The 27,951-nt window shown below is 41.2% G+C and overlaps 3 protein-coding genes and 1 long non-coding RNA gene across 8 annotated transcripts in view; 2 read left to right on the top strand and 2 right to left on the bottom strand.

Moving 5' to 3' along the window:
- The window catches only part of LOC122780294 (anoctamin-8-like), a 34,204-nt gene extending 21,487 nt beyond the window's left edge, over window positions 1-12,717 (top strand). Inside the window, exons 7-20 of one of the 2 annotated variants that reach the window (XM_044043141.1) lie at window positions 96-223; window positions 373-534; window positions 621-773; window positions 1,430-1,556; window positions 1,692-1,747; window positions 1,864-1,938; window positions 2,118-2,252; window positions 4,763-5,010; window positions 5,458-5,617; window positions 5,738-6,142; window positions 6,922-7,113; window positions 7,390-7,521; window positions 8,567-8,677; window positions 9,054-12,717. In XM_044043141.1, coding sequence (XP_043899076.1) covers window positions 96-223; window positions 373-534; window positions 621-773; window positions 1,430-1,556; window positions 1,692-1,747; window positions 1,864-1,938; window positions 2,118-2,252; window positions 4,763-5,010; window positions 5,458-5,617; window positions 5,738-6,142; window positions 6,922-7,113; window positions 7,390-7,521; window positions 8,567-8,677; window positions 9,054-9,797 — 2,828 coding nt within the window. In that variant the 3' untranslated portion in view covers window positions 9,798-12,717. The remainder of the gene's footprint in view (window positions 1-95; window positions 224-372; window positions 535-620; window positions 774-1,429; window positions 1,557-1,691; window positions 1,748-1,863; window positions 1,939-2,117; window positions 2,253-4,762; window positions 5,011-5,457; window positions 5,618-5,737; window positions 6,143-6,921; window positions 7,114-7,389; window positions 7,522-8,566; window positions 8,678-9,053) is intronic. The other variant, XM_044043142.1, reaches the window with a different exon arrangement.
- On the bottom strand, window positions 689-9,107 carry LOC122780297. The gene is made up of 4 exons (XR_006361685.1): window positions 8,166-9,107; window positions 7,438-7,549; window positions 6,857-7,134; window positions 689-788 (listed from the first exon to the last, which is right to left on the bottom strand). It is a non-coding gene; the product is annotated as an uncharacterized LOC122780297 (long non-coding RNA).
- A 253-nt stretch (window positions 12,718-12,970) lies between the features above and the next one.
- dda1 (DET1 and DDB1 associated 1) lies at window positions 12,971-18,409 on the bottom strand. The gene is made up of 5 exons (XM_044043147.1): window positions 17,816-18,409; window positions 16,818-16,898; window positions 16,635-16,686; window positions 16,007-16,068; window positions 12,971-15,843 (listed from the first exon to the last, which is right to left on the bottom strand). The coding sequence occupies exons 1-5, from the start codon at window positions 17,822-17,824 to the stop codon at window positions 15,739-15,741; spliced, it is 309 nt and encodes a 102-aa protein (XP_043899082.1). The 5' UTR covers window positions 17,825-18,409; the 3' UTR covers window positions 12,971-15,738.
- Window positions 18,410-19,499: 1,090 nt separating this feature from the next.
- Window positions 19,500-27,615, top strand: abhd8b (abhydrolase domain containing 8b). Of its 4 annotated transcripts, XM_044043145.1 has the most exons (7): window positions 19,500-19,847; window positions 21,914-22,078; window positions 22,233-22,367; window positions 22,883-23,689; window positions 23,898-24,068; window positions 24,784-25,000; window positions 25,862-27,615. In XM_044043145.1, exons 3-7 carry the CDS (start codon window positions 22,333-22,335, stop codon window positions 26,141-26,143), a joined length of 1,512 nt encoding a protein of 503 aa, XP_043899080.1. In that variant the 5' UTR covers window positions 19,500-19,847; window positions 21,914-22,078; window positions 22,233-22,332; the 3' UTR covers window positions 26,144-27,615. The 4 variants fall into 4 exon arrangements, with proteins under 4 accessions (XP_043899080.1, XP_043899079.1, XP_043899078.1 ...); XM_044043144.1 differs by lacking the exon at window positions 21,914-22,078; XM_044043143.1 differs by having other exon boundaries at window positions 21,914-22,367.
- The last annotated feature ends 336 nt before the right edge of the window (window positions 27,616-27,951 follow it).

Raw genomic sequence — 27,951 nt, 5'->3', positions numbered from 1 at the left:
TAAAATCACACAAATATATATAATTAACTTTTTGCCATAATGTCTTCTTGAAATGATGTTAACCTGTTCTAATCTTTCTATTTTTGTGTTTGTAGATGATATATGTGACTACTTTGGGGTGAAGATTGCCATGTATTTTGCATGGTTGGGTTTTTACACCACTTCTATGTTGTATCCTGCTGTCATCGGCTTTGTGCTGTGGATGCTCACTGAGTCAGATCAGGTGTGGAGAAATTCTGTCACGGCCTAAAACCATTTTAATCATCGTAATCACACAATAAATAAATAACTAAATAAATTCTACCATCTCATTGTAGTCCTAATCATCTGTGTGTGTGTGTGTGTGTGTGTGTGTCTGGGGGGGGGTTTCAGACTAGCCGTGACATCTGCTGTGTAGTGTTTGCACTGTTCAATGTGGTGTGGGCCACTCTGTTTCTGGAGCGGTGGAAGAGGAGGGGGGCTGAGCTGGCGTACAAGTGGGGAACACTGGACACGCCATCTGAATCCCTGGAGGAACCAAGGCCTCAGTTCCGGGTGAGAACAGACTTCCGTCCTCCTGACCTCACCTCTCATCTCATGCATCAGGTTCTTTCATAGTCTCTCTCTCTCTCTCTGTGCAGGGAGTCAAGCGCTGCAGTCCCATAACAGGATGTGAGGAGTTCTACTATCCTCCGTGGCGGAGGCGCGTGTTCAGGTGGCTGGTCAGCCTGCCCATCTGTCTCCTCTGTCTCTGTTTTGTCTTCCTGGTCATGCTCATCTGCATCGAGCTGCAGGTCAGTCAGCTGCTTCTGTGGATGTGGCAGTCATAGATTAGTGGGTATTAAAAATCTATTTTGCCTACAGCATTTAGTGCCGTTAACCCTCCAAATGTTGCTAATTTTTCCAGAATAACTTTCAGTATCTGGCAGTTATTTGCATGTTAATATAGTATATCAACAACTTAAAATTATGAAAAATAAAATAAAAGTTTTACTAAAACACTCTAGTTGCACACAAACATCAGACTTTGCAGACTATGTTCAATTTGATATTTGAAGAGTATAAAACGTATTTAAAATAACATTGAGTCCTGTCTCAATGTGCAGAAACAGTCCAAAAAATTGAAAAATTCAACCCATTTTTTGGTGACAAAGTCGCTGACTCGCCGTCTTCCTGCAACAGCACAAGTAAAATTACCGTAATAGCTGCAACTTCTAAGCTTTCAGAAACTGTTGGAACTTTCAGTCGCATAGTTACAGTAATGCAAATCGGTGTTAAAGGGTTAAAGGTATATTAAGGATGGTCGCAGTGATGCAGTGAAGGTATAATTTCTTTCAGAGGTGTATAATAACACAGTGATGAGTGGAGCCGTATGTGAATAAAGGAAAAATGTTGGTCAAAGAGCCGAAAACACATGCTTACATGAAAAGCTGCGATTGTGTCTCTGCAGGAATTTGTGATGGGGATCAAGGAAATGCCTCGTCTGGCTCGTTTCATCCCCAAAATTATGCTAGCTATCACTGTGAGCGCATGTGATGAGGTGTACAGGAAAATTGCCTGCTGGCTCAATGACATGGGTAAGTGTCAAGCTTCCAAATGTACATGAGAGTGTACACATCTGTTGTCATTTCTGATCATTTTACAGTGTATTACACTGTCTGTGAATCGTGCAGGAGATGTAACAAGAGAGTATTTATATTGTGTTTCCACAGAAAACTATAGACTCCAGAGTGCCTATGAGAAAAATCTCATTATCAAAATGGTTTTTGTGAGTGGCCTTGTTTTGCATCATATCCAAAATATACAATCACATTACAGTTAAGGCTTTTCGTTTAATACATTTCTCCCCCCCTTAATAACAAGTGTTATTTCTGTCTCTTGCAGTTTCAGTTTGTAAATTCTTATCTCAGCCTTTTTTACATTGGATTCTACCTCAAAGACATGGAGCGCCTGAAAGAGGTAAGAAAGCTCCTCTCAATCTTCTGTGTCCGTGTCACACATTTGCTCCATTACTCTCAATGTTTCCAGCCTAAGTTTCAACAATCTCCCATCCTTAAACTTTTTCATTTCTGTGCTTATCTGCACTGATTTATGTAACTGTCCTTCCACACATTCATCCATTTGTCCATCTGTGGAAGATGCTGGTGGTGTTGTCTCTGTTAAGGAGTCTGCAGCGGCAGGTCCGGGTTAATGTCCTGCCGTCCCTCATCCTCAAGATCCACATGCATATGGTCTCTGTTCCCTGGTTCTCCAGGAAATTTCTCAGGTCCAAAGTATGAGCCTCGTTCATCCTCTGGGTGGTGAACTAGCAGCTTGCTTTGCACAAAGTATTGTGATTCGTGTTTTGATTGTCTCTGTCTCTGTCTGGCGAAGCCTTGCAAACCCAAATTGGAGTTGAAATGGTTTCTACAATGTACATTTAAACACTATCAGGTTTAATGTGTGCCATTTTTAATGTTGCATACACCTGACAGATGGAATAGCTGATGCTTTGATATGAAATACCTCACACATCATCCACTCATCTTCTTTCATTAACCTTAGTGCTGTATAAAGTACCTTAAAGGGATACTTGAGTAAAAGTACAAGTATCTTACCAGAAAATGACTTTTGTAGAAGTTGAAGTCACTTTTTATACGCAAGTAAAAGTCTCAAAGTATATGACATTTACTGTACTTAAGTAACAAAGGTAGTTTTAGTTTTAGAAGTAAAAGTATTCAAAACATGAGGAGTTAGGATTGAGCTATGGTAGCTCAGTGATAGGGCGAGTTGTCTTTCAACTGGAAGGTTGTGGGTTCAATTCCTGGCTGTACTAGTCTATACAGTATGTGTCCTTGAGCAAGACTTGAAAAGCTCCATATAAATACAAACAGTATCACCTCTTTTTCTGATTTAATGTAGGACATGTAGTGGAGTAAAAGTTGCTAGAAATATAAATAAAGTAAAGTACATTAAAGTACATAGTGAATTTTGTACTTAAGTACAGTAACAAAGTAATTGTATGTAGTTAAATTACAACTCTGCTGGGATGTGTGTTTATAGATCATATCTTCAGACTAAGTTTTTTCACCTTCTCAATGTGTTGTTGAGTCAAAGTTATGATTCATTTTATATCAGGATTAATGATTATTGTGCAAAAGTCTTCCTTTAACTTTTGTTCATAAAAATGAGCCAACGTCACAAATTCAATCCCATTTTAAAGATTTTTAGTACTTTTTGCTCAGGTTATATAGATGGCAAAATGGAAAAAAAATCTTTTTCATCAGATTGCAATGGTTAAACCTAATGGTTGTAAAGAAAAAGGATATAAAACACTCTATATAGCACATTCTTATAGCCTCTGTATTTAACATAGTAATGGGGAAAAAAAAGCAGCCTCAAGGCTCTGTGTTCTAAGGGTTAACGCCGCCTCACCTGAACCTAATCTGTTTGATTTTGATTTCGCACAGTTCACAGCTCCGTTCTCTCACCACTTATACTTTCACACATACACTACTTATCTCCCTCAGTCTCCCACAGAGTGCCACTTCACTGAGCTCGTCAAAAGCACATTGTTTTTTTCCTCACGCCTGACGGCCATTCATCGGATTCAGTCACTCCTTGTACCACAGTGAAATGAATGGAAAACCAAAAAGGTTTCAAAACACAACGAACATGTGTGATAATAACCAATGGGATTTAGATAGTGAAAGTACAACGTCTCCATTTCTGTCCCAACTTTGAGTGAAAATAACATTCTGTCCATGTCCTTGAGTGCGAATCATTGCGCTTTTGTGTTTGCATCGTGTGTAATGGCATTGTTTGACTTGGAGATCATCTACGTATCTTAGATTCAAAGACAGTTAGCATCCTCACTGCTTGACTTTGAGTATTAAAGGATAATTCTGGTATATAATGACATGAGGTTTATTTTCAGTACTGTATATGAATGCTAGTATCACAGTAACTGCTCAGAAACACAATAACAAAGCTTTGTTGGACCAGAATAATAAGATAATCACACAGTGGTTCAGTCAGAGTCATTGCTGAATATGTGATCACTTTAAGTGTGTTCTATTTTTTTTTTTACCTCAAGATAAAAGGCAGACTGGACACTAAAAAGCATAGTATATGTCAAGGCTTAACAAAGACATATTTCTTTGTGCTATCATTAATATTTTGCCACAGTAAGTAAGATTTTTGCTGAGAGGCTTGAGGTGTGGCTGCTCCCATCTCTCCGTGGTTGTGATGCTGTGTTCTCGGCTAATCCCGCTGCTTACTTTTCATCACGTAGCTTCAGTCACGTAGCTTCAAACTATGAAAGTAGCCCCAAGTTATAATAAACCAGAATTGCACTTTATGTTAAACATCTCGGAACTTCCTAAAGTGTATGACTTGCATTTGCATGAGTATATTATTGCCTCAGTGTTGGCTTCTCGTTGTATGCCAGAGAAATGTGGTTGCAGTGGCGTTAAAGGACAGTCCCACAGTGAATTAGATGGAGCATAAAACTGCTGCTGCACTGCTCCCTGTTGGTTCTTTCAAATATATTGCACTTCTTTGCACATCCCAGTGAAATCATGAGTTATAATGCCTGAGAACTATTCAACAGCAGTCTTCTGTCTTATGTGATTTGCTTGTGGATAAAGTCTGCATATATACACATGTGTATTGATTCATTAGTTGCATTAAAGAGGGGTTTCTCTTCTCTCTCACTGGATCTCTTTCTCTCTATTCACTCTTCTCAAGCCTCTTGTTTCCCAAGCAGTTTGCATTTTCTTCTCTCTCTCCCTGTACTTGTCAGATGCTGGCCACTCTGCTCATCATACGCCAGTTCCTTCAAAACGTGAAGGAGGTGCTGCAGCCTTATCTGTATGAGCGTCACAAGCTGGGCGAGCTTACACTGCGAGCTGTGTGGGACCTGCTGCTCTCAGTGCTGCTAAAATATGGCCGGCTGGCTGCTGGAAAAGCCCAGATCTCCCCCACTGAGCAGGCCATGCCAGGACCTGGACTGAGAGGCACCCGGCCTGGGGTGACGCATGCCGAAAGAAGGTGAAATTCAATAAATATACACCCAAACCAATTAATTACAAGTGAAAAAATTGACTAAAAGCAGCAACATTATTTATAGCGGTATAGTCAGTTCATCGTTCTTGTAGAAATAGACGCATTTACTTGCAGAAACAAGAGCTGCACCTAACAATTCTTTTCATAATTGATAAATCCTCAAAACAATGATGTTCTCAAATGTCTTGTCTTGTCCACAAACCAAAATTATTAAGCTTCAGTGATTTCCTTGTTATTTCTGGAGCAAAGAATCTGGAAAATATTCAACATTTTGGTGTCAGAAATTGGTCAAATTAATAATTTGCTTGTTTGTATTGTATTTTCATAAACACTCCAGCATATGATTTACACTGGGTTGAACCTGAGTAAATAGACAATCACTGAGAACATATAACAAATGTGTTTTTTGTTGGGTGTCTCTTCCACTCGCAGGGAAAAGAAATGTTTAAACGGAGGATGTGGAGTTCCTGACGAAGAAGATGGAGGCGAGAGGGACGAGGCTGACAGTGGGAGGTTCAGTGAAGGAGAGACGGAGGAAGACGGTCTGATCGACTGTGGTTTGAAGCTGAGGAAAGTCAGTTTCATAGAGAAGGTGATGGGTGAACTGCTTTCACCTCACAAAGAGAGGTGTTTTATAAACACAGCAGCAGCAATTGTAGATTAAGAGTGTTCATAATACTGTTTGTTTGTTTTTTTAATTATAATTTTACAGGTGGACAGAAGGCCAGTCTGCGGTGGACCCCTCATGGACAGTTTCCTGGAGGAGGGGAGCCCCACTATGGTGGAGAAAGGAATGGACCCCGCTTGTGTGTTTGAAATGTGCGACGACGACGATGACAATGGCATCCATGATGTGAAGGAGTCAGGTATGGGAGGCGCGGTCGTGGCTGAGGCAGCCGTGGCTGCTGCAGCTGCTGCTGCTGCGGCTGCCGGCGCTGCTGCTCCGCTGCCGTCTCTGTCTGAAAGCAGCGCGTCACTGCGACACAGACGGAGAGGCAGGAGCGCCGAGAGGCCCGAGACAAAGACGAAAAGGGAATCGTGGATGGACCCACCGGAGGAGAGAGAGAGCACTACGCTCACTCAGGCTGAGATGGAGAGCTGCATGCAGAGATATACCGTGAGTGTATAATTAAATTATAAACTCCTCACAAGTTTCAAAAGGACAAACAAGCTGCAACCTTGCACAACTGGAAACGCTTGTACATGAACTCGTCTGTATGTCTGTGACGTCAACAGCTACATGGATTTAAAGAGAGCTTCTGTGTTTTATTACAGTCAGATTCAGGTCAACAGGTTTTGGGAGGGTTTCCTTTTTAAAGCTGATTGACCTAGTTGGCACAGGGAAACTGTGTTTTCTAAATTTCTCACAATTAGCTCAGTCATGTCTGTCTACAGGAGGCTAAGGCATAACATAAAAATACTCTGCTTCCTCAAGACTCAAAGATAACCACAGAACCACTGACGCGATTAAGTGCGTTTTGATTTTCAGTGATTAAAACTCACAACTCAGAATCAAAATACAACAAATGACCTTCCTAACTAAATATTAACAGGACAAGATGGAGTCAAAAGGAAGTGGCTGGTTGGATCTGGTGGAAGCTGAGTGATTCCCCTCGCGTCCAGCACCCACACTAGTTAAATTGTTTAGGAAAGAACAATAAAAGTTGTGTATATTAGTTGTAATCAGCTGGGTACCACGACTGTCCATCTCCTCATGCCTCAGGGTCAGAGTGTAAAACTAACACATTTGCTTTCTGTTATTTATTTATTTATTTTTTTTTAACCATTGTCGATTGAGTTGGTCTAGAGAAACCGAAATGTTCTCACCTACCTGCAAAGTAGTCGCCTTCAGACTGTGTACTTGTGTAGTCTAATGATCCGGTTTGTCCCCCTCAGGACACCTTCCAGGACTACCAAGAGATGTTTGTCCAGTTTGGGTACGTGGTTCTCTTCTCATCAGCCTTCCCTCTGGCTGCCATGTGTGCTCTCATCAACAACATCATTGAGATCCGCAGCGATGCCTTTAAGCTCTGCACTGGTCTGCAGAGGCCCTTTGGAGTCCGAGTGGAGAGCATCGGCCAGTGGCAGGTCAGTGGCAGATGAGGACTCCTGTAAATAAAGATACCATGAGCTCATGGATCATTTTGATTAAGTTCATCATCACCCAAGCACATAGTGAAAACTCCATTGATACTGTCTGAGTAGTGAATTTGAAAGTAAAAGGTTTAATGATCATATACAGTACATCTTATCTAAAGGCTATAGCAATAGAATTACTTTCTTAAAACAGGGATAAGAATTAAACTAAGCTTCATCTGAACAATCCATCTGTGCGTCTGAAACCAACTCTATTTTCTTGTGCAGACTGCAATGGAAGCCATGGGCCTGATCGCCATCATAGTAAACTGTTACCTGATTGGTCAGTGTGGTCAACTACAGCGTCTCTTCCCTTGGCTCAGCCCAGAGATGGCCATCATCTCTATCGTCATCCTCGAGGTACCACAGTTCTGTGCTGGCAGTCACGCTGCAATGATTAATCAATTACTTAATCCCTATTTCTATAATAGTTGGTGATACAGTCTCAGCTTCTTAAATATAAATATTTCTTTCTTCTTTTTTGCTCAATAAACAAATACTTAACAAAAACTGAATAGTTCTGTGGACAAAACAATACTTTTCAAAACATCATTTCAAGAAAAGTTTGGGAAACACAAATTAACATTTTTAAACATTTTGACATTTCATTGACCAAACTAATCAAGAAAATAATCAAACTGATTATGATTGTTAGTCACATACTGTGTTCAAAGTATACAGTAAATACAGTATGCGTGCGCTCTTATCAGACCAAACAACAAACACCATTGCTGTTAAATCTGATGAATAACACTGTGTGAAATGGGTTTCTAACACTGCTGTGTACATATGATAATGATTTGTTTTGAACAGGAAAAAAGTGTAAACAATCAACAAAAGACCAAACAACATAATCTAAATCCTTCCAGATTAGCATCATTGTCCTTATTTAGACATATTAACATCACAAAGAGACTTTCACAGCCCAACATTATGAAGAAGAACAAACATGCTACGTGTGACAGGCAGACGAGGAGATGTTTTATTAAAAAGAGGTAACATACGTGAGGTGACGGTAGAGGAGGCGGCGATCAGTTCCAAACGTCAGTGACATCACGCACAGGGGAGAGAGCTCTGGACACAGGAGAGCACAGGAGTTAGTGAAAAACACAAAACAACAAGCATTAAGTGGACACTACAGCTAACACTGTTCCTAGGCGAGAGAGAGTTAACGTTACAATCAGACGATGAGTGACTGCAGGAACAGGGAATATAAAGGCTGAGCTGATGAGTGGATTGGAAGCAGGTGTGCCCCCGCCGCAGGTGAGCTGACTGCATGCTGGAGGCAAGACAAGACGGGGCATGACAAAACAAACACTAAAGCGTACACGAAAGCACTGTGCTCAGATTTCTGACTGGGATTGATTTTCTTTTCTTCATTTCTATAATTGCTCTCTGTCTACAGCACTTTGCTATCCTCCTGAAGTACATCATCCACGTGGCCATACCTGACATTCCTGCATGGGTCCAAGAGGAGATGGCTAAACTGGAATATCAGCGAAGGGAGGCCTTCAAGGTACATTTTATATCCATCTAAAATCTTGCATTTGCTACAGATGAAGTTGAACTTTTGGGCAGTTTGAATAAGGACTAAAAAAACACCACCTCATTATTTGCAGAGTCCTGTAATATATTTAAAAAAAAAAGAAAGAAAAGAATCTGTCGCAGCAGCTGTCCTGAAATCATTGTGTACTGCAACACTGCAGCTTTCATTACAGAGATGAATGACTTGGTTTGCTCTCCTAGTGATGTTTTAGCAACAGTGCCTTTGAGAAATGAAACATGTAGGGACATAGAGAGGACGTGACGGTGTAAACACTGCGCTATTGTAATGGTTAGCTGGATGACTGCTGAATACATGGTGGCGCATGTGTGTCTCTCTCTCTCTGCAGAAGCATGAGCGGCAGGCGCAGCAGCATTACCAGCAGCTGCAGAGGAGGAAGAGGGAGGAGGAGGAGAGGCAAAGGCAGGCAGAGCACGTGGCCCGCAGGGAAAGGGAGAGGGACGACAGCAAGGGTGAATCCTCTGGGGATCACCACCACGACAAAAGTCACGGCAGCAAATCACGCTCGGGCGGTGGTGGAGGAGGTGGAGGAGGAGGAGGAGGAAGTGGGGGCTCAGACAAACCCAAGAGGCCCAGCTCTCTGCTGGCCAACAATAATGTCATGAAGTTGAAACAGATCATCCCACTGCAGAATAAGTTCTCCTCCAGTGGAGCGCGCTCGCCACAGTCTCCCACCAGCAGTGAACCGAAGCTTCCTGGGTTCCTGAGCTTCAAGTTCCTCAAGTCACCTGAGAACAAGAAGGAAGGTGCCGCGGCCACTGCCACCAACTCCACTGCGACAGCATCATCGTCATCTTCATCATCAGGTAGCAGCTCTCAGGAGCGTTCTCAGTCACCCAGCAAAGCCTTCAACCCTGGAAAACTGTTTAACTTTGGGAAATCTGAGGGAGGGACATGTGTGAACGGGGCGGCGCTGCCCAGATCCGGGGAAGGATCCTCATCGTACACATCAGAGAGACAGACGTCCAGGTCTGACTTGAACGGCGTACCGGACGAGATCCCCTCACCTGGAGAGGAAGAATCCGAGAACGGACATTCAACAGACTTGGACACAAGTGGCTCTAAGGTTTAGTAGCTGCACGGAAGACAAACCTGTCTCTCGTTACATCTCAGCTGAAGAATTAATTTGTTTACTGTGAGGAAAGAAAAAAAAGCCTGACCTACCCTTTGTATTGTTGTAGGCCATGTGTAGAAGTATGTGGAGCAGAGAGAGGAAGTGATGACACTGAGAGGTGACTGTTGTCGTTCTGCTGATAGACTAAAAAAAAGAAAAAGAAAAACAGGCTTTATGAGAAAGACATCAGTCTTACTATTATGACCGAATAAAAACACACATACACTCCCTTACACAAACATACAAACCCTTCCCTGTCTGCAATATGTAAAGAAATGCATGAGCTGCGTTTCTAATATTTTCAAGCCTTTAAAGCAGAGAGCTGTCTTTCTCGATTTCTTCTGGTCGGAAATTGTAAGCGTCTCGGCCCTCGGCCTCCTACTAGGACATATCAACTCGTTGTGGAGGGAAAAAAAAGATTTAAAAATCAATAGAGTTCGTGTGAAAGGATCAATTGTACATCAAGTAATGACTGGGATTGTTCTTTAGCTGTCAACACACAAGTGATCGTTAGATATCTGTCTCATTTTTAACCGTGAGGAATTCTTGGTCCCCCTCACTTTTGTATCGAAGCGACAAAAAAACAAATGAAAAAGCAATATCAATCAGTGTTTTAATTATTGTTATCAATCATCACACAAACCCCTCGATATATCACCAGCTTTATTTTCAAAGTGCAGGTGATGTCTGAGCTTTCTACAATTCCTTGCACCCTGTGGCAGAATCGGATTTGTTTGCAAAAAAAAAAGAAATTAAGGAGTCATGACATACCAGTGTTTTCCCCGAGCAATCAAGTCGAAGGAACAGAATAAACAAACGCAGGAGTAGAAAAATATCATTTTGAAAAAGTGGAGCAGACGCCCCGTAGTGTGCTGCTCATCAGCTCCGCTCCACCCTCTTTATCCAGACTTGACAAACGAGTGTAGAGTTGATGAAGTACCATTTGCACTAAATCCTGCCGCCCTGCTTAGAAACATGTCTCTCTCTACAGGAGAGGGAGAGAGAGGGGGAGAGAGAGAAAGAGAGAAAGTCAACACCAGCCTGCCTCCTAACATTATGCAAAAGCTGGATTGTTTGCATTTTTTTCCTGCTTTTCACACAGGACGTGCTGTCCTCATGTCTGTCTCCACTCTCAGCAACTGTGGGACTTTCTTTTTTCTAACTAAAGTTGCTCTTATTTTATGTTGAGCTTTATCTTTTTTATATTCACACTTCATTTGCAAGGTGGTGGAGGTTTGCTTTTTTTTTGTTTTAACCAAAGTGTTACTTTTTGGATTATACTGCTTTCCCCCCTCCCCGAGGTGTTCTGTATTCTGTCAATCATGTACTAAAACACTGTTCATGAAAGGTGTGTGCAGGCTCATCCTCAGTGACCACTGATTTCATTTCTTTGGGGTCTCCAGAAGGTGGTGCTACAGTTTATGTGCATGGTGAATTCATAGTTTATTTCAACATTTGTTTCACTTCACCACTACTTCTTATTATTATTCAGCCGTTTAATCAGTGTGCAGCGGGTGCAGTTGAAGCGAGAGGCTGCAGTAGTAGAACACTGTGAAAGGAAATGGTTTATGGAGTAAAAGACAGGGTTCACAGCAAGGGAAGTCGGTTATGACAGTAACATGAACTATGCATTTTGAGACCATCACCTCTGGCAAGGGTTTTGGCAATATCTGAGTAGCTGTTGAGACTGAGTCAGCAGCTCTGAATCCAACTAAATTATACCCGGCCAGACTCTATGCATCTTTGTTGCTCGTGTCCCCTCAGATTTCTCCGTCAGTGACATCCTCTCTCAGTCTCACCCTCTTGTATATTAACCGTATGGGATTCACCTAAATATTCTCATCCACCTATAGCTTCAGACAGATTTTGTTTATATTCTGTAGCTCAAGAGAAACTAAATGTGTGCTTCTGCAGAAAAGACAAAAAAAAATCAAACTGACATTAAATGCAATAAGGAAATAGGATATCTGTGTGGTCTCGGTATCGTTTTACAAGCGTTGGACAGTGTGTTCTCTTCTTTTCTTTTACATTTGGAAGGTAGTGTTCTTCATGTATACTTAGAAGAGCAAGGCTGAAAGAAATGTTATATCGTCGGTGTCTTTGTGCATTCTTTGCCCTGGTCGCCACTAAAAGGAGAATTCACAGAAGAGCATACCGTAGCTCAGCATAGTTTCATCCATCCCAACCTTTATTCCTGCAGCAGCAGGGACGAATGACGTCGCGACGCAATACAGTCCATTCATCATCATTAGTAAGGCTTTGTGGAGGACAAGCCAGTGGAGGTTACTGGAGTGAGACGGTAAATGTTACAATAAAGTTCAGATCATAGCTTTAATCAGGAAAAACTTAAACCCGTTTAACACCTTTTTCATCGCTCAACCCTTGGCAACAGTCATACATTTTGCGTTTTGTTATAATGAAGCATTGATTGCGGTGATGTAACAGATAAACAGATGTGGAACAGTTTGGTGTTTTATTGAAAACATTTTATCAGATGACAGCGACAGCACCTTCATGGTTTTCACAGGCCAAACACAGGCTTTCCTCCTTCAGACTGAAGTGTATCCACGCATCACAAGTCTCAGTCAGATCGGTGGGAAGGGACTTCAGTAAATGTTCTGTCTTGGATGTTAAGCGTGGATGTGAACGAGTGAGGTACAGTACATTAGAACCTCACCCCTAACCTCAACATTTTAAGACTTCTCATTGTCAAGGAAGCCTCATTTACTGAACATCATATGCTCTTCCAATGTACCACTGTACAAAACAAATCTTTTCAAGGAAAATACTGGGAAATGTGACTATTTATTTCTTTTAATTTATTTTGTCATATTTTTGTAAGACCCGAAAAATAGTTAATAAAACTATTTCAAAAGCATTTTGTGTGTTTTGACTAACTAGCTCCTGAGAAACCAGCACTCCATACATACACCTCAGCATGTCTTTTAGACTCAAGAACTCACACACACCAACTCCTTGGTCTAACTGCTGACCTTACTGTGAGGCAACAAAGTTAACCACTAATCCGCCAATTACATCATTTTTGCCACTTACAAATTGTTCACCCACACGACTAGAATTTGCTAAACCTCGAAGAAAATCAAGGACGAAGTAACACATGGACACAAAAATCCAGTTTCAATCCAGTTTTATTTCAGCAAAGCTAAAAAGAACACGTTTTGTCAAACACACATGAGATGGAGCGAGGCTTAGTCTCAAATGCAGAAGCTTATGATTTTTTGTTGATTCCATGTAGGCAGGCAGATGACTGACCACACACATATCAACCCACACTGAGTGTCAACTGATACGAGGGCAGTGCTCAGAACATTAAAAAAAAGCTTTAAGTTCTCTAACTGAATCTGTGGAACAAGGCAGGATGGCAGCTGTTCATCTAAACCAGTTTTCAGACAACAAACCGTGCAAACCGTCACAACGACCCCGGCCCTGACACCGGGGAGCAAAGTTCTGAAGCATGACAACAGGTTGTGAGGCTTCTAGAACGATACCTTCCATATTCATAACAGGAGACAACACATCAAGCCCAACTCCCCGCACGTTCTATTACTGGTCCAGGAACACAAGACCCAGTCGTGAAAACATCAACATGCAAGAAAATACTGACAGGGCACTGGGGCTTCTCATCTTATTAACTTTCATGAATTCGATTTTCTTCCGTCTCCACAAATGTGTCTTATTTTACAAAAAGGCAGAGACAATGATATTTTCCATGTGTTATTTGTAATTATTTACAGACAAACTAATCATTTTTCACTTTTCTTCACCATCTGTTTCGTTCAGGTGGCACAACTGAAATCTCCCAACAAACATTCACATTTCACATTTGTCTGCAACGTTTTCCTTCTTTTGTCTTTCACATCCCTCGATCACAGAAAGACTAAACCTGTTCTTACTAGCTTTGACTGGGCAGAAGATGGTGCTAAAAATATGCGTGTAAGAAATATTTCTCCGAGACACCCTAACAACATTTATTCTAGCAGCACAAGTCCCAGAATAGAACGAAGATATGCATATTCACCATAGACACACATCAAGGGGGGAAGAGTTGGTTCTACTTTGTGCTGTTCTTCACAGTGCATCCTTGGTTCTGCTCATTCAAACAGTGTGGAGAAATGTTGCAATGCCCCCATGTGGCTGCAGAGTGGGCAGTGAAACTTGGGCACTGTGGCTGGCAGGAAGCTCGTTGCCAATATTCAAAAAAAAAAAAAAATTTAAAAATTAAACTTATAATAAAATTAAAACAGTAACAAAACATTATCTTTGCACAAATCAGGACAGACTCTCCAGGAGGCTACACAAGTCATGTAACAGTTATGAGACAGATTTTAATGGTAACTTCCTCTGTTGAGTCCATCTCTGATTTTACATCTACTGACTTTTTCCATTCTTCTCACACATACTGTACAACAGATGCATGCACACAAACTTATACACATTTGTACACTAACTCACACAGGGAATAGCCTACATTAATTAAATAAACATATGTATAACGTTCCCTTACTTTCAATGGCGCCAGGTCCACACTGAACACGTGTGCCGAGCATGACGGCTTAAACCCTGAAGTGCACGTCACACACAGGCAGTGTGGACGCTCTCGTCGGTTAATATGTGCCTAATGAAAAGCAAGGACGTTCGGTGACGCTTGTATCCAGTGTGAACGCGGCCTGAGTGCGACATCTTTTCAACTGCTTTATCTTTACACCTTTAAAAAGGTCCAATGTGTAACATTTAGGAGGCAGAATATACTATGCAAAGGTAGTAATAATAAAAAAAAGAGAGATCCTTACTTTAAGGTAAGGGCCTTGATTTACACAGACCACTTTGTTTCTACAGCCGGTTGAATGGATTTTAAAGCAGAAGGTTAAATTACATACTTTCTGGTATGAGAAGGCCACTGTAGTTCCCTAAACCCATTTGGGCATTGTTACAATCTGCAGTCTCACCATCAGATGCTACTAATTGCTACACATTAGACCTTGAATGGTTACTTGTTCCTTCCAAAATCATGAGTTATTCTTAAATTCCGTGCCAGGAGAGGAATCCTGCCACAGTAGAGAAAGAACAGATGTCTGCATTCAAAAGAGATATTCCTTCTTTTGTTTGTTTATATAGAGCTCCGAATGTCACGTGACTCAAGTTTGTTTACACCACCATTCTTGACAAGAAAACCTCCGGCAAACATGGACGACACAAGTGCCAGTTTCAAGCCGTCAGAGTTCACTCCGCTCTTTAAATCCACAGAGCGATATGTAGCCAATAGAGGTGATGCGGACCTGTCCAGGGGATTTGATGAGGGTGCTATTCACCCAGTTGGAAGTTGATGTACCATTATAATAATATTTTCTGAAGGTTGTAGTCCAACATTGTGTCACTTGAACTCATACAACATGTGTATGTAATGCTCTTTTTCAAATCAGATGTTTGCCGACATGAACTAGTAGAACAAACACAGGTTTCATCAATTATCATTATGTAGAGTTCCACGCCGGTTTGAGGAGAGCCAGGGTCGTGGGATTGTTTTTAGTTCACACTAAATTCTTGACACTTAAACCTGTAGAATTTAGTTTTTTTCATGTTTCCCATATTTCCTAGATATGTTTCTATAACGTAAGTCATTGAGATATAATGATAGTGTATGGTCAATATAGCACTGCTACAACAACAAGTCTAATGATGGCCTCTTGAACAGCACTGTACACATCTATGGATTTAAACAGTGCAGCTTCCTGCCAAAGTGGCGTTGAGTGTTGGGTGAAAGGATTGCGTAACATCAGCTACTGGAGCTCTATTGGCTATGCCTTGTGTGTACACAAACACACAAACACAGACACGCACACACACACACACACACACACTCAAACACACATATATACACTTATGAGTCCTCATTCATTTCTTGGCTATCTGTCCGGGCGATCTTCCTCGGGGGAGCCGGGCTGTCGCCCTCTCCTTGTTCCTGTTCCCTTTTCTTTGCAGCATTCTGTTTGACACAAAGGATAATACAGGAATCAGAAAATGTAACACAGATTACATTCAATAATAATCAAGACCAAAGGTTGATGATCATTGTGTTATGAGGGTTTTTTTGTCAATAAATGAAACCAGTTAAATTAGGTATACTCTAAAGAGTAGCACAAACTCACCTTTTTGTCCCACTGCTGATGGAGGTAACGCAAGAGGATGTTGGTTTTCTCTGTTACAATAACTGCAGGACAAAGAGTCAGAATCTTTGTAACAAATAATGCCTAAAACTTTACTAAAACAATTCAACACATGTGTATACCTGGTCAATGTGAACATTGAATGTATCCATTCACATTTATGTGGATCAAACATGTGATAGCACTAAGTCCGGCCAACGGGCCGTGATCAGACTTTATACGGCCCACAGCTTTGTTTCAATTTTATAATGCATTATTTATGGCCAGGGACGGACTGGGACAGAAAATCTTTGAATTAGGTTTGCCTATAACTTTTGGTGTCCTATACCTGTATATATACACCTGGAAATATGTAATATGTATATGAAAAATGGCTGAAGTCAAATCCGGCCCTTGGACATCCAGCCGCCTCGCTCTGAATAAAATTTATTTCAGAATAGGCTGCATCAGATCAGAGTATTCGGAGTGGCATGTTTACATGACATATTTTTATTACAATCAGACTTTTACTTGTGTCCATGTAAACACAGCTAGTGATTCACCACAGAAAAGACCTCTGTTCATGACTGTGTTCATGACTATTACCATCTATAGTGAGAGTGGCACTTACTTTGTTCAGAGGGGTATTCGCGTGTTGGAAGATACACAGACGGCCTCCGATTCTATTACATGGGACAGAGAGTTTATGTATCATTACTGAGTATTTGCTCATAAGGTAATAATCAAAGCATTTCCAATCTTGATATTTGCAAAAAAGACAGTTGTAGAGTTAAAGATGATATACGCTACTTACAGATGCTTTACAAACAGAGTCTGCATGAAACCTGCTGAAGTTGCTCTTGTTGTAGACAGGAAGTCCTTTCAAGAAATCCGCCTGTTGGAAAAGGGTGAAGTTTGTAAGATGTATCTTCTTTCATCAACATTGGTCTGCCTGTCCTCTACAATGAGTCTACTTTTTATCAAACCAAGTTATTGACCTCTAACGTGTGTTCATAGCTTTATAATACATGCATTATTATCCATAGATGTGAAAATATGGCACTGACTTAAAAGGTTGGTCTAAACAAACACACCAAATGAATGATAATGTAACAACAGTCACAATAAAAACATAGTCTATACAGATAATAAAGACCAAGGACTTAGGAATTTAAAATGGAAACTGCATTTAATAAGACAGACTTCTTGTATAGTCTTGGTTGCTGTAGTGACTCTACAGCGCCCCCTGAGGGCAATTTAACAAATTGTTTAAAGGCAGGTAGTATGAAGGCAATCCCATTCAATTTCTCTGGCTTTTGGTAAATATTTGTTTGTTTATTACACATACCACATATCTTCTGGGTAGCCGATACTGTGCAGCCATTATCGCAAAAATATCGTGAGGATGGACAATCGTGTCTACCTTTACGAAATCCTTGTCACCTGTGACGTGTGTTGTGAGCAGGTGTTTGACAGGCGGAGGTTTCACTGTTACTGACTGTGACAGCATGATAACATGCTGGGCGTTCCCTCTTCTTTAGCAGCCCCTGCTCGCTATAATTAGGGTCTGTTCCTCTCCCTCATTACATCCCCATTAAACTTTGGTAACTATACTGGTGACAATATCACACACTGTACGACCAGCGGTTTTAAATGATCAAGTCAGCACAAGACGATGCCGGCTTGGCCTTGGTTTGTGTGTCTTAACAGGGGGAGCAGGTGTGGCTAACAGCTAGCAGTCACTTAGCAGCCTCGCTCTTATCAGTGCAATGTAGAATGTGAAGAATACGTTTCAAATGTGAGGACACGCACCTTCTCCATTGCAGTTCCAGGAACGTCCAAACGCCGACTTGTGGACTCGTGTTGTCCGTTTTGCTGGATGTGGTGGCAGGCAGTGTGTGAGTATGTAATGATTAGCCGCGCTAGCTCTTCCCGGCTAGTTTAAAGCAAATCAATGTCCTTAACGAGTCTGCTTGGCGTAAAACAACAGCAGCCTTCACGAACAATTAGTTGTTTCCATCATAAATCCAAGTGTCTATGGAAACTGGGGACACGACTACAAAAGGAAACGTAAAATTGTCACGGCATGAGTTAGCAGAGCAAGTTAGACAGGACTCCTTCGTCTAGCGTGATGGTAGCGATGCTTCATGGCCCCGCCCCGAGAACGCCCATTGGCCGAAGCATGCGTCCACGTGGTAGGTTTCCAATCAATAAGGCGAACACAGGCGACGGACAAATGACGTTGATCTGCTCCACACCTGATGAACTCGGAGAATAACTGATACACAGGAGCTTTACTGATATTTTCAAAACAGACTCACTATAAGTCTGGTTTTGACTTTCACTTTTAAACATTTTTTTATTAAAATAAGGGAAATACGTAGAAATGGCTCACACAACAAAGCCAATACTAGTTGCACCAAAATTCACCTAACTTGGTGGAAACGTGTCACCATCCAAGACACACAAAAAAGTATATCGGGTCTATGGCCTGAACTCAACAGGAAGTCGTCCATTATGAATTTGACATACATTTTGGTGATTTGCACATTTTGTAAATGAACAAAAAACGGAATCATCTGAGTACAATAATCATACCAACATAACAAAAAAAAAACACATGTCAATTTGTACTAGATACAAGATGAGAAGCTATCAAATGGTCTTGCAGATTTAAAATGGGCGTAGCTATGGGAACACATTTTTTTCACCTTTCGCCATGAAACAACAAGTGTCCTGTATCTTTGCCATACATTGACCCAGTGGCTCAAAAACAGGTACGTGACACAAGAGAAGTTTTTTTTAATTTTGATTAATTTAGCCACCATTTTGCCAAAAAACAGGAAGTGGCCTGTAACTTTGCTGTATATTGACCGATCTGTTAAAAACTCCACACATGAGATAGGAGGCCCAGGCCACAAATCATCAGCACATTAAAACTGAGTCAAGGGCATAGCGCCACCTGCTGCTTGCAGCTTTAATTTCTGCTTATACAGTACAACTCTCTACCTCTAGTGTCTCCTGTTTGCAACCTGGTCTTTTCTCATGTCTCGTTTTTGCATGATTTCTATTCTTATACAGCTTTAGGCTGCTTTATGTGAAGCTCCTGGTTTTACATTTTAAATGCTATACCAATACACTTTGAATGATACATTTTATTCTGTACACTTCTAGTGTAGACATTTTAAATTTCAACTTTATACACCAGGCAGAAGGTTGTGTTCTGTGTTTTCATGTTAATGCCGATTTAATTGCCTTATATTCCTTAAAGTTTATTTAATTTGTAGAAATATGTTTGACTTTAACAAACATATACACTGTATGTGTGTATGGTTGATGAATTAGAAAATAAATTGTCAATGTAACTTATTAAGGGGGGTCAGGGGTCCCTGAAATGACGTTCATGGATACACATTTAATATGTATGAATTTTTTACATAATATTTGAAAAGGTTTAGTCAACACCTGAACAGATTTGCACTGTACCTCCCCATGACTGTCTGTCGTCACAGCAGGAGCAGCAGCAGCAGCAGGAGGAGCAGGAGCAGGAGGAGCAGCAGGGGGCAGCGGCAGCTCTTCACACCCACACATGGATCAACCAGGAGGAGACAGTGGTTCAGTTCTGCAATGTTATCATCAGACGAGTGTGTGAAAACCAGTACATGGAACTACTTTTTAAACCATCTGTAAAAAGATATGCATGCAGTCAGCCTGACAGTGGCTGCCATGGGGAGGCGACCGAAAGGACAACAGAATCCAGATAAATTAGATAAGTGGATTGACTGACAGATTATAGCTCTTCCTCAGTGGTGCCTCAGAAGAAAACCACATATATTACGCAGAGGTAGGTTCTCTTTTTTATTTCTGCTTTTACTGTAATGAGTGAAAGGAAGAGGCAAGAAAATAGAGACAGCAGGTGGTTCCTTTGTCTTCAACCCTACCTATTGATTCCCCTTTGCTCAATTTACATAATGTCAAAAATGTCCATTATATTTAATCCATTATACTTTACTCAAAATACACAAAACACGTTTAATTTTAAATGAATTCTACTCAGCACAAAGGCTCTAATGCAACTTTTTTGCAGCTAAATCTGTGAGTGAATGCTTAAACAAATATTTCATTTTCATCCATAGCTGCAGTGTGCTTCATTAGTTTTGTTGTAGACCATTCAAAGTGACAGCTAGACTGACTGACATGACAGAAGTGATGGCAGCAAATGCAGTAAGCGAGGGTCTTAAAACGCTCTGTGGTCTTTTCTGAGCATCAATACCCACTGTGATTGTGTCTGACATGTGTTAAATATATTTTACCTCATTAGATCATTGGTAAAATGAAATATCAACATGTCTCTCAGTTGTGACAGTGGTTGGACATTATCAAATCATCAATGAATCTCACAAACACTGATCTGCTGCTGTTTAATAAATGATGCATGACTGACACCAAAAAGAAGAGGCTTGACCTAGTGTTGGTGTATGATATTTGTGGCAGGACAGAAGGTCGTACACAAGGACATCACAAAGTCAATCAGTCTGTTATCAAGCTGAGTTGATGACGTTGATGATGTTTCTTCTCCAACTTCAGCAGCGAGGATGGATGGATGGATATTTTAAGGGTAGATAAAGGATTTTGGACTGATTGAGATCACATCAGCGTAACATACACTGAATAAGTAGGATTCGTGTTTAAATTGAAACACAATAAACAGGACATTAAAAAGTATAACAGCTCACACATTGTGTCTGAACAATATTAGATGTGCCTCTGCCATGCCCTAGTGATACCAGAATGGCCTGCTCAGCCTACATGACTTGCACATGTGTAGTGCACATACAGCACTGCACATCACTGCTATTTGGATAAAGGATGTGCAAGAATAAGCAAAAAAAAAGGCATGAGAACATTGAGCAGGAATGCTCTCTGACACTGTATTTGCATTTGGCTGATGAAAGCAGCAGTGCTGAAAAAGATGCAACAAATCACACTGAGGGTAAAAGTGATGCCAAACAGTGTGGTTGTTTTCAGTGAGCGACAGACAGATTGTGTTGTGTAGACACAGAGAATAATCCCTTTAGCAGGGAGCGGAGCAACAGTATGTTAGGATTATACCACCAGCAGAGAGAGACCTTGTTTGTCTTCTCTGCTGTTGCCATGGCTGGTAATCGACTGAAAAGCTAAGATCCCGTAGAGTTTGCCTGTTGAATGAGTTGAATGTGCATTGTGTACGTCGATTCATCCATTCATTAGAACGATGGAGAGAAGCCAATTCATATACATTAATGGTGTGCACATGTTATGTCATCACACTACGAATAAAATGAGCACTTTCATGACTATGACCACATGAATGTGTGAGTGAGCGTGTTCTCTTCCTCTATTCTTTAATATGGGTTACAAAATTTTAATCATGCATAATCCTCAGTCCATTCTCTTTAAATCACACCACAAATTATTGCTGGTTTTCGTGTCCCTCTGACTGACCACATGTTGATATACAGTAGGCTGCTGCAGAAGGATCACATGACAGGGCAGCTTTAACTCGCACGGCTATTACTGTCCCCGTCTATTAATATCCCAAAGGCTGCACTGATGGTAGATGCTGCTCCGTGAGTCCGACACAAAGTTGCAAGGGTTTAAAATGTAATTAGATGCCAGAATGTACTTGTGGAGGGCTTTGAATGGGGCATCAACAACAAGTACATTTCATTTGTTTTGTTCTTTTGCTGTTGTTTAGGTCATTGTTTTTATTTAAATTGGCTTTAAACAGTAACATACATGTTTGCTTTAAATGTAAGGTATTTAATGGGTACAGTGCATTTGACTGAATACATAAACTCAGTAATGTCGTATTTGTAAAAACCAAGTGGCAAATAATTTAGATTGAACCATTATTTATTCTACTTATAGAATAAGGATACACACGGAACAACAGGTCACCATGTCCATCGGCAAAGCCAACGTTAGAGAGACAAGATTTTTATTCACTGACAAACAAGCCTCAACTCACGAGACTCTTTGTGGAGTTCTCACTCCTGACCCTACAAATTCAGGAGTGAGAGATAGTCATATACGGTACGTTACTGTCACATCCCTGACACTTACCAAACACATGTAGATCAGTGATTGTTGCCCCAGTCATCCTGCAAAAAAACAGATTTGCACATTACCAGGTATCTACAAACATGAACACATTTTTAATCTAAATGATTTCGATTACCATTTTCAGAATCGGGCCTTCAGGAAAAGAGGAGGTTCATGGATGTTATGAAGGAGGACAAGAGACAGGCAGATGAACGGAGAAGCTGAAAAAGAGGGAGAAGATTTAAATGACCATTTTGGGCATAACTGAGAAGGCTATAGTGTGTGTATATAATTAAATTGCCAATAACAACACTTAGGGAAGCAGTGACCTTAAAGCTGCAGTGCGTCACGTTTGGAGATTTTTTGTCATTGTTGATGATGTTATTGTCTTATTTGTCTTCATGAACAGAAACAATCTAACATTATTTGTATTATACATCCTGTCAAAGTAAAACTACCAGACTTTATTGAGGGAGCTTTTGTGTATACAGCAGCAGAACAAGGTGGGGGTGGGGACAAGAAGTGTCTATCCTGTCAAACTGTGGAAGGACCAAGTTATTTGAGAAGTAGAGTTGAGTTTTGTTTTGTAAGTTTCGTGGGCGCTTTGAATTATTATATATATAATAATTATAATAATTACTATACTAAGAAACACAGAGAGAGTTGTGTTGTAAAATGTTAAAGCTGAACATGGCAGCTTTAAGTTCAACAGAGTTTACTCCCCTTTGAAACATAATGTGCGTTTGCTCTTCTGCATCCCTATTTTATTCATTTCTATAAATCTACTCCCTCCAGACTGGTAGCCATGCTGACCAGCTTTATGGAAGGTCTTCTCTGCTGCATGACCTCAAAGTCTGCCAACGTTGTGGTTCCCGTAGAAACCTCCGAACCTGCTGATGGCTATGAGTTTGTGGAGGTCAAACCAGGACGCGTCCTGAGGGTTCGACACATCGTTCCTGACCGGCCAGTAGTGGAGGAACCCACTGCGCAGGGCGGGAGTATCAGCTGCAAAAGAAAGATCACAGTATATCGGAATGGACAATTATACATTGAGAACTTGAGTGACACGGCGGACGCAAAGTTGAAAACCTGCCAGAATGGAAAGAAAGAACCTAACACTACTGTAGAGGCTGAACTTGCAGACCACACTAACTCCCCTCCAGCTGTCAGCACCCATGAGCCTAGGTCAGACTCTGTCACAGCTGCAAACAGCGGGGCACCTGAAACAGAAGGAGAAGGAGGGACGCCTGCCGATGGACAGACTGACCAGATCCAGCAACCCAGGAAGCGCAGGCGGAAGCCCAAGCGCACGGTGGTGATCGACTGTGAGAGGAAGATACTGGCCTGTAAAGGGACACATCCGGACGTGGCTCTGTTCTTCATCCATGGAGTAGGAGGTTCGTTGGACATCTGGGGGAGTCAGTTGGACTTCTTTTCACAGCTTGGCTACGAGGTGATTGCTCTTGACCTGGCAGGTCACGGAGCCAGCTCAGCACCGCGGATAGCTGCTGCGTACACGTTCTATGCCCTGGCTGAGGACATTAGACTACTCTTCAAGAGATATGCACGCAAGAGGAATATTCTCATAGGACATTCATATGGGTAAATATGAGATCACAAGAGGTTTCATAGTAGTTCTGAAAGTATTCAATTAAAGGTTTTCTCTCTTGCATACAACATGCTATATACCTTGTCCAAAAAATTTCAAATTTACCAGATTTTAAATCACCACAAAAGGACAACAAGCATCAACAAATATCACCATTGTGACCAACGTGTCCTCTAACCAGCCTTCTGATCTACCCCACAGCGTGTCCTTCTGTACATTTCTGGCCCACGAGTATCCAGACCAGATCCACAAAATGGTGATGATCAACGGAGGAGGCCCCACAGCTTTGGAACCAAGTCTGTGCTCCATCTTCAACCTGCCCAGCTGTGCCCTTCACTGTCTTTCCCCGCTGCTGGCCTGGATCTTTCTCAAGTAAGACACACGAAAACAGGAAAATATCAATATCATTGGTTTCCACATGTAATAAACTAAAACAAAAATACAACTGGTCAGTAAAATACAACTTCAAAGAAAGAATATGTTACATTTCTGCTTTCAAATGTCTAAAAATTATAAGATTAATGTTGATTACTGCACTTACATTACAAAACATGTTTCCAACACTACATACAAATAGGTATTTCTATTTAAGGCAACGTACCACTCTTTTGGTTACTTTTTAATGACGTCACAACTCTAAGCTCTCCCTGGACAACAGTTCCCATGATTCCACGCTGCTTCAGGACATCGTCAAACAAGAAACCTCTGTTATTGTTTTTTGATAGCAAGACCCATAGCAGCTGAAATTACATACAGTGCATTTAAATTAAAACTCATTAGCTTCTCGAATTTATTGTTCTTTTTTTTATCACTGTACAAGATAGATTTGATGATACAGTGATGCTTACACTAAGTGTACACTATAAGTGTTAATTTTGATAACTAGAGAATTCACATAGAGCTCAATTTTCGAGCAGAGGCCCAGGGACGAAGGTTAAATAAAATGATGAAAATAAATGATCATACTGGATGACAGTGAATATAAACATCTTTGTATGTTCCTGAGGCTGATTATACTCTGCTTCTATTTCCTCCATCGTCTGATGTTTTGTTATTCACTGAATCTCCTCTGCTCTCTCCTCTAAAGGGCCGGCTTCGCTCAACAGGGTGCCAAGCAGAAGCAGCTGCTGAGAGAGAACAATGCCTTTAATGTGTCGTCCTTTGTGCTGCGCGCTATGATGAGCGGACAGTACTGGCCCGAGGGGGACGAGGTGTACCACGCTGAAATCACAGTGCCCATCCTGCTGGTTCATGGCATCCACGACAAGTTTGTGCCCATTGAAGAAGATCAGCGCATGGCAGAGGTACAGGAACTACACTTCATCACTATCAACGAGCCTCCCCCACATTAAAGGATCCAAACAGGGAATGAGATAAGATCAAATAAAATGTTTTTATTTGTTTTGCACATTTAGAAACCATCTCATCCTTCCTGTGTTTCCATTTTGTCTCACACATGCACACATTCACGTTACATTAAAATAATGCTTAAAAATGTATCTAATGGGTTTAACAATGAATTATAACTAATAACTTAACTATGAAATCAGACCTAAACTTTAGGGCTTCTGTGTCGACTCAATTACTTTACCTCTCCAGAAAGTCTGCAGAATTGTTTCCTTTTTTCTTTCTTTTTTTTTGCTTCTTCTGAACTCTGAACAACTTAAACTCCAGTGCAGAACTTCAATAGCTCCCTGTGGACTTCTGGGGTTTTCAGCCGTAGTCCAACTGTTTGCAGCCATCTGGTTTTACTAGAACGATGTCGCTGTTGTGCTTACTCCCCATCGGTTGTCATGTAAAATAAAACATAACGCTGACAGTCACACACACAGAGAATCACGCCAAGCTTACACATTTAAACTCATTTGACAATGCTGTTTGAATGTAGCGGACATTTTAATGTAAAAGTTACACACTACAGCTTTAACACACCTCCCATTAAAACTATTGAAGTTAACAAGCTACTCTAAGTCTGAACTTCATTTGCACCTGGTACATTATTTACTCAGGGCCTAACACTTAATAATAATAAATATCTTCCTCTCCATTTCACTGCTGGAAGAGAAAAAAATCTAACATGTGGGCAACTGTGCAGAGCTTCTGGATAAGCCTCATGCTTTGACAGTAAATATGAAGTGACTGTAAGCCTTTTTGCTCTTTGACAGATCCTGCCAATGGCCTTCTTGAAATTGCTGGAGGACGGCAGTCACATGGTCATGATGGAGTGTCCCGAGGCTGTCAACACACTCCTGCTTGAGTTTTTGCTCTGGGAGCCCGCCGCCACTCCGCTGCCAACAAAAGAGTCCAAAAAACGTCCAGAGACTGCCAAAGCCCTTTCCAACAACGCTAAAGCGTCGCCTGAGCCGGCCAAGGCCCGGCCCGCGACTGCCAGGCAAACCTCAAACTGTGGCGCAGAGGAGACGCCAGGCAGCAAGGCCATAAAATGACTGAAGATTAAAGCTGAAACCTCCCGTGATTGTTGCACTAAATCACGGCTGGCTTTGCACTCTGTAAGTCCCGGGAAACCGAGATGCTTGGAGCTGCTGAAGCTGGTGACGAGCCAAAAGAGCAGACTTACCTGAAACGGTCCAGCGAGAGTTAGACTTAATAGAGGTGGAACACAAGAGAGGCTTCAAATGTGATGAAGGACAGAGGATAAGGAGCTTCAATCAGGGTGGTCAGCACACTTGACCTTGTCCCACACCGAGCAAGGACGATTTGGTTGTGCCTTGAAGGTGAATGCGGTGATGATGATGATGATGATGATAATGATGCCAGAGGTTAAGCGAACAAGAAGTGCAAATAGGAACACGCACGAGTAAAAGCACAGAACAGTCGTGGAGCAGAAAGAGTGGTCAAAGCTGACCTGTGTGGACAACTCCCAAAGTATCACAGACGACACAGAGGTACATTTTTCTAAAATAATGCTCAGTCTGATATTTGGTCCTTAAATATAGAAAAGCAATGTAAGGCAATTGGTCGCTATGATGCATCTTTCGAGCTGCAGCAGAACCAGAACCTCATCAAACTTTGTTTGATCAGTGTGTGTATGATTTTTGTTACTTCATCAGCCTCATATCTGAGGAAGTGTTTAAGTTGAGGGCTAAGATTTGAATTGTGGTTAGATTGAGGTTACAGTTTGGTTAGGTTTTCTGTGTGTGTGTGTGTGTGTGTGTGTGTGTGTGTGTGTGTGTGTGTGCGCATGTTTTGGGTTGAGGTGGTAAATTGCACATTATATATATGCATATTAAATCAACTATAAACCCTTGTTTTGTCAGACATTTTGAATGTCTGTGCCCTCTAATGTGAAAATGACAATCAACTGAAAACTTGAACTGCCATGTCCTTTTTCTTTCAGAGTAAACAGGGACTTTACCCATATTTTGACACATCCCAGTATTGTTGAGTTTAAAGTCATGATAACACTGAACGATGTGTTCAGTGCATCTACATTCATGACTACAACTCTGTGTTACTGTGAACATCTGTGCTGTAAATCTAGCAAGCAGTCGTCCAGCTGTAGGAAGCTGTGAAACCCCCTGTGACTTTTTTTCCACCACTAAAATCTTTACATCTCTTCTTTACATTCATGTTCAAATGTGTATCACATTCATGTAACTTCTGGTCCTTTAACATAGAACAGTCACAGGTTTGATTTGTACAAGGTGTGGATGAAGCCGAGATTCTGCATATTGATATTTTTTTATACAAAGAATATACTTTTTATATGTTGTGCTTAGATTTGTGATGGATATTTAAGAGTTTTACAGGGTACTTTAGCAGGAGGTTGTCAGTGATGCAGCTCTGTTCAGAGAAATGGAACGGCTTATGGCTGTTTTTAAAGCGGTTACATTTTATATCTTGTGTCTTTGCCTTTGACAGCGATGTTATAAATAAACAGCTGATGTTTGAAAGTCAATTAACTGAAACTTCTCTCATTGATTATATATGGAGGAAAAACAACCTTCCTTTTTCAGGGGCCAACTTTTCCTGCCAACATGGCGCTCTGAGTCACATGACATTGTTAATATTATTAATAATAACAACAACAATAATAACCATAATAACAATAATAACATTTCGATGGTGTAGTGGTTAGCACTCTCGCCTTGCAGCGAGAAGACCCGGGTTCGAGCCCCGGTTGGAACAAGGGCCTTTCTGCATGGAGTTTGCATGTTCTCCCCGTGTGTGCGTGGGTTCTCTCCGGGTTCTCCGGCTTCCTCCCACAGTCCAAAAACATGCAATGTGGGGATTA

This window comes from Solea senegalensis, linkage group LG14, assembly GCF_019176455.1.
Source record: "Solea senegalensis isolate Sse05_10M linkage group LG14, IFAPA_SoseM_1, whole genome shotgun sequence".
NCBI classification, from domain to species: domain Eukaryota; kingdom Metazoa; phylum Chordata; class Actinopteri; order Pleuronectiformes; family Soleidae; genus Solea; species Solea senegalensis.
The sequence above is the reverse complement of the archived record's forward strand: the minus strand, read 5'-3'. Positions and strand labels throughout refer to the sequence as shown.

Coding starts and splice junctions, on each gene's coding strand:
- dda1 (XM_044043147.1), bottom strand. Junction 16,687..16,817: donor ACTCTGTTTGTAAAGCATCT/GTAAGTAGCGTA, acceptor CCCATGTAATAG/AATCGGAGGCCGTCTGTGTA. Junction 16,069..16,634: donor CGAATACCCCTCTGAACAAA/GTAAGTGCCACT, acceptor TTTGTCCTGCAG/TTATTGTAACAGAGAAAACC.
- abhd8b (XM_044043144.1), top strand. CDS start 22,333: ATGACCATTTTGGGCATAACTGAGAAGGCTATAGT. Junction 24,069..24,783: donor CTGGCCTGGATCTTTCTCAA/GTAAGACACACG, acceptor TCTCCTCTAAAG/GGCCGGCTTCGCTCAACAGG. Junction 25,001..25,861: donor AAGATCAGCGCATGGCAGAG/GTACAGGAACTA, acceptor GCTCTTTGACAG/ATCCTGCCAATGGCCTTCTT.